Below are 6,360 nucleotides of genomic sequence, written 5' to 3' on the forward strand. Positions count from 1 at the left end.
TATTGCTAATTCGTTTAGGACGCGTTCAAAATTCATCATACTGTTATTGACTCCAACGTTGCTTAATTTTGGATCAAGCATCAAGGTAATTGATGCAGGTTTAATAGTACCCTATATATACAGCTTATTTTATGAGTAAATTTGGTGCCAATTAAAGCTACACCATTACTTTACATTTTTATGATAGATTTTTACAGCCTCTCGAAAATATAAGTACAAGAGAAAATAGCTTAATTGTGATAAATTTTAAATATCAATAGTTACCTATAGAAACAGCATTATACCAGATTATATTGAATGCAGGTAATATTCATCTTGATTGAATGAACTACTAAATCCGTGTTTTGCTCATTGGTGAAAGTGAGACAGAAAAAAGGGAATGCTGATAGTAAAACCATTTCAGTTATAGCTAATTTTTGGGAGGAGCACATCTAGTCTTTTCTCTGAACTATTCAACAATATTTACTTTTTCTGAGAAAAGAAGCAGTTTTACATATATGTTATAGTTGTAAAAAAAAAACTCGGTAGTTAGAGATATTTAATTTTCCTCGAAAAAAATGCTAAAATAAAATGTTTTTTGTACCAGTTTTTACTCTTTTCCTCCTTGATTAAAAAATAGGCTTTCAGCCCTGGTTTTGCTTAATCTATTGGCTTAAAGCCACCGAGGTGGGCAACAAATATTTATAAATAAATGAAAAACTTAGGAATTATTTTGGCTTTATTGTTTGTGCTGGCTTTTATCTTAAATTTTTGTGTACGATTTTGTAGTGTTGTTCAGTACCGATTAATTGTCTCTTATATTTTCACACCGTACTAATAACTGATATTCAGCTAGTTACTTAATAAAATAAACAACTTTTCAGAAACTGCAATACTGGATTCTTAATTTTGATTTGTAATATTAAACACACCACCAAGAAATGCGAAAGCATTAGTCGGTGATTAAACGTAATTTTCAAAGCACGCATAGACAAACAAGATAAAATGTTGCATAGATAAGGTGCAATATTACTTATCACAAGTTGGTCGCAATCAATTATCAGCAGTTTTGGCATCAAATAATACTAAGTGTAATTAACCGTTCTTTTGATGAGTTATCTCTGTTCTGAGGAATTTAAAAATTTAATGTCACCAACAGACATGACTGATAATAATAATAAAAAATTAAGTACAGCGGGGAAATTCCTCGCAATAATTTGTAGCATGGCTTAAACAAGAGATGATACCGTGATGATTAGATCGCTAAAAATGATTATAAAAACATGAGTGCCATTTGTTATTATCTTCGATGGTGCAGAATATTTGTAACGAACCTAGACAGTTACCAATTGCTATTGTGAAAGCTTTGTGTAAACACATTTTTTTTTAAATAATTACTCTTATAAAATGTTTTTTGATCAATCTAATAATGTAAAGTCATATGGAAGGGCAATAATGAAGCTACTTACTAAAGAAAATTTAAGCAAGAAAATTTATAATAAGGTTTTTATAATACCCTAAATATCTGTTCCCGAAAGTAATATTTCGCAGGTTCTTTTTCAGACCTTTCAATGTGAAATGATTTCACCATAAACCTTTCTTGGCATAAACGATTTTATTTAGATGCATACTTATGCCACGGAACAAACATGAAGTATATAGAAAATAATAGTAATTAATCACATAATCAATGAAACTTCGCGCTCCATCATAGAACATTCCAGTCTTCTCACACCAAGCTAGAGAACAGTCCCCAGCTTCTTTTCTTTTTTTTAGTTTTTTTTCGTATCTCGCAGCGCCATCTATTGTCGACGATTCTTACAAGTCCCCCCAAAGGAAGCACATTCGTCACCTTAGAGACAATGCTGCTGAGACAGAGAGAGAAAACCTGAAAAATACAATTAAAAAAAAAACAGCAACACAGCTTCTATTCAGGTGATGAAATTCAAGTGAGAGCTCCAAAATATGCAGCTCCCAAAAATCATAAATATATATATAAGTATATAAAAAAAACTATATTCTTTATGATAAATAAAAACATAAATATAAACAATTCAAAATATTACAAAAAAAATTATTTATTTATATATTTTTTCTTTTACACGTTATCAATGCAAAAAAAAACACTTTTTTTTTTTTTTTAAACAGCCCTGACATTTAAGTTTTGTTCCGAGTTTAAGACAAATATATATACATGATTTCTTTAGGAATTAACTGTTAACCTTGATAATGCGTCGGCATTTCCATGTGAACTGCCCTTACGGTATGTTAAAGTCATATTATAGCGTTAAAGTCATATAATGCTAAGGCCCACCGAGAGAGTTTAGCCCCATGAAGGGTACTTCGGGTCAGGTAAGTAAGGGGATTATGGTCTGATACAATTTGTACCTTGGCACCGAAAATCCAAGTATCAAACTTTTTCAAGGCTTCGATGACACAAAACGCTTCCCTCTCAATGGTTGACCATCATTGTTGGCAAGGATTTAGTTTTTTGCTAAAAAATGCGATGGGCATCTCTTTTCCTTGTTCATTATTTTGAGCTAAACATGCTCCAATTGCAAACGCAGACGCATCAGTATAGAGTTGAAAGGGTTTATCGATGTCTGGAGTATGTAGTGATGGCATTTTAATCAGCTCTTCTTTAAGTTTGTTGAAGGATGCTTCTGCTTTCGAGTCCCATGAAATATTATTCGGAACATTCTTTTTAGTAAGGTTCGTTAAAGGTAGAACTATTTCAGAAAAATTTTGGATATATTCTCTATAATAGCTCACCAACCCTAATAGACTTCTAACTTCCTTTTTGGTGATAGGCTTAGACAAATTTTGGATGACTTCTACTTTTTCAGGATCTGGAGAGTGAGTGCCAGAACCTATTATATGGCCTAAGAACTTCACGTGACTCTTTCCGAAATCACACTTTTCTAGATTTGCGGTTAGACCAATACTTCGCAGAGTTTGAACCACCTGGTCGATGTGGTAGAGATGTTCATCCCAGGATCTAGAAAATATCGCCACATCATCAATATATGAGCGACAGTAGCGTCTATGGCGAGCTAGTACTTTATCCATGGATTTCTGAAAGGTACTTCCAGCATTCTTTAAACCGAACGGAAGGACCTTCCATTGGTAATGGCCAGCATGAGTGACAAATGCTGTATATGGTTTGGCGCTTTCCTTCATCGGGATTTGCCAGTACCCTTTCGTTAAATCGATTACTGTTATAAAGTGGGCTTTACCTATTTCAAAAAGTAGGTCTTTTGCGATCTTCATTGGATATGCGTCAGGAACTGTAAAGCTATTCAGAAGTCTAAAGTCAATGCACAGTCTAACGCTACCATCCTTTTTTGCAACGCATACCACAGGATGTGCCCATTCACTGTCACTGGGCTCTATTAGATCCCATTCTAGTAATTCCTTAACTTGGCGATCAACTTCGTCTTGTAGCGAAATGGGGACACGATAGGGTTTTAATCTCTTCGGACTGCAGTCTGCTGTAACTTTTATGTCATGACCATCGACATGGGCTTGACCTGGTTTGCTACTAAAAACATCGGTGTATGATTTTAACACATTGAATAGTTCCTTTCGCTGGTAATATTTCAGGTCACCTTTCATATTTTGCAAGTGGGTCCATAAGTCTTCAGTAGATTTGTCCATAAGATCCGCTGGTGCATAGTGGATATCTCCAAAGTCTTCATCTTGGTCGAAAATGATACCAATATGATCCACTCGAACAATATAAGGCCTTAATTTATTTATGTGGAGTTCCCTTATACTCCCGTTTTCCATTTCGACTTTGGCAGAGTGAGGTCTGGTAAGTTCGATTACAGTAGCTGGTCCTTGCCAAGTACTGAGCAATTTGTGAGATGACGATGGAATTAGCACGAGGACTTTGTCCCCAACATTCAAAGTCTTATCCTTAGACCGTAAGTTGTATCTTGATGTGTATCCGTCTTGAGAGATTTTGGAGTTTTCAGCTGCAATGTCATGAGCTTTTCTTATTTTTCCGATAAGATCATGTAGGTAAGTTTCAATTGAGCGGGATGCAGTGACTGGAACGCTACGTTCGCCTGTCCAGATCTCTTTCAATAAGGATAAAGGTCCCGGTGGCAGTCTTCCATACACCATCTGGAAGGGCGACAAACCAGTGGTGCTATGTGGCACTTCCCTGTAGGCAAACAGAAGATAGGGAAGGTGTAGGTCCCAATTTCTTCCATGTTCCTGGATATTTTTATTCATCATTTCTTTTAAAGTCCTATTCCATCTTTCGACAGCACCCATACTCTCGGGGTGTCCGGGAGTGGAAAATCGGGGACATACGCCAAGTAAATCTTCAAAAGATCGAGTGAGTTTGGCTGTGAAATTAGTTCCCTGGTCAGAACAAATCATTTTTGGAAATCCGGTTTGAGAAAAAATCTTCATCAGGACGTTGCATGTGGTCTTTGCACTTATTTCTCTAACAGGGATGGCTTCTGCCCATCTAGTGCATAAATCAATTGCACATATCACAAACCGATGACCTCTTCTGGATGGTGGTTCTAACGGTCCAATGCAATCAACACTCCATACTTCAAAGGGTGTTTCTGGTCTGACGATAGGTTGGATTGGAATTCTATCTTTATATGTGATTGTTCTCTTCAATTGACATTCCTTGCAGCTTTCACAGAACTTCTTAACGTCTTGTTTGATAGGCCAGAAGAATGAATATTTAATTCGTTGAGTTGTCTTTTTCTCACCGAGGTGACCAGCAAGAGGAATTTCATGAGCCATTCTCAGAACTTCTGTTCTTTTCTCTAAGGGTAACACAACTTGTTTGATGTTTTCGCCACAAATATTCTCCGAGTGAAGTAGAATTTCGTTTTGAACTGTATAAGCATTTTTGTTCCTTTTCGCCCATTCAAAGCATTTTGCTAGACTCTCATCTTGTTCTTGAAGAGTCTTAAAATCCAATTTAGTGTCATTTTCCATTCTTGCATTCTTAATGTCTTTTTGTGAAATTTGGGTAATGACAGCACAATTTGAAGTATTTTCTTTCAATGGTGATGGTTCGTCGCTAGAGTCTTCCCCCTCTGAAGAGGTATTCCATTGAAGATTACTGTGACAAAGCTCAATATTTTCACACAGTATCTCATAAGCTGAAGAACTTAGCAGCAAATCGGTTACCAGCTTCCTTGAAACAGCACAGGTGATAGGTACACTACCATGAAGTTCGTCATTTATTTTCATTTGGAAAATTTTCAGTGGAGTGACTTCGCTTTCTCCGAAAGCAGAAGATATCTCTATTTTACTTTCTCCTTCACAAGGTATGTCGGCGACTAACTTCTCGCGGACTACCGATATCTGGGCTCCTGTGTCTACAATGCCATTTAGAACCACGTTTCCGCATTTAACTCTGACGAGTTTTAAATCATCTATGTTTCCAGATATATCCACGGATTTTGAGACAGGAATAGAAATCTTGGCAGTTAGCACTTCTGGTTTTTCTTTTTCTAAAGGGAGTGGTGACGATTGGATTAGATTGTTTTGGGCAGTTGTAGGAGTGTTTCTAGGTTGCCGATTTTTAAGGCAAAATCTGGATGTATGGCCTTCTCTTCCACAAGTATAACAAGATAGTTTGGAAAACGACCTCTGTAGTTCATCCCTCTTATGGGGTGTATATGCGCTTGATGAGCCCTGTTTGTAGAATGATTTGTTTCTTGAATTTCTTTCTGAAGGTGGAGAACGAGGTCGCCACTTTTCATTAGTTTTGTCTTTTGAGGGAATTCCAGTTTTTTTCCTTGAATCATTACGTACACTGTCATATTCGTCAAGCTTATCCGCTAATTTGGTTGGAGAAACGAAATTTGCCCACTCATCAAGAAGGTGGTCTCTTACTTCATGAGGTACCTTTTTCTTAAGTTGATCAGTGATAATGAGATTTTTTAAACTGGCAAAGTCTTTGATTTCAAGTCCATCAATCCACTCTTCGAAATAATTCGTGATTTCATAACAAAAATCCCTCCACGATTTTTCAGTGCTTTTCTGGTGCATCACAAACTTTTTTCTAAAACTTTCAGGATTCAATTTAAATCTCTTTAATAAGATGGTCTTAATGTATTCGTAGTCTTCAAATTTTTCTTCAGATTCTCTACCAATTAGTTGAATGATTTCAGAAGGCAATAAAGTTAATAAACATGACACCCAGTCTTTAGAATCAATCCCTGTTCTTTTAGCCTGTCTTTCAAATAAAGATAAATAAATCACGATATCATCATCCCTTAACTTGAATTTAGGAATGAGCTTAATTAAGTCAACGTTATGTTGTCCGTTTCCATTGGGCGATGAAGTTTGAGTTAGTTGAGTACGGGATTCAATTTCAAGTTTTTTCAACTCAAATTCCAT

At 36.1% G+C, this 6,360-nt stretch overlaps 1 protein-coding gene across 1 annotated transcript; it reads right to left on the minus strand.

Moving 5' to 3' along the window:
• Positions 1 to 2,445: 2,445 nt before the first annotated feature.
• LOC147807042 (uncharacterized) lies at positions 2,446 to 6,360 on the minus strand. Its single transcript, XM_087168763.1, has one exon. The coding sequence runs from the start codon at positions 6,358 to 6,360 to the stop codon at positions 2,446 to 2,448; it is 3,915 nt and encodes a 1,304-aa protein (XP_087024889.1).

The sequence above is a fragment of the Parasteatoda tepidariorum genome, chromosome 7, assembly GCF_982258835.1.
Source record: "Parasteatoda tepidariorum strain Cologne lab strain chromosome 7, Ptep-v5.0, whole genome shotgun sequence".
Lineage (NCBI taxonomy): Eukaryota > Metazoa > Arthropoda > Arachnida > Araneae > Theridiidae > Parasteatoda > Parasteatoda tepidariorum.

What these genes read in the sequence shown, in the direction of transcription:
- LOC147807042 (XM_087168763.1), bottom strand. Translation starts at nt 6,360, where the DNA reads ATGGAATTTGAGTTGAAAAAACTTGAAATTGAATCCCGTACTCAACTA.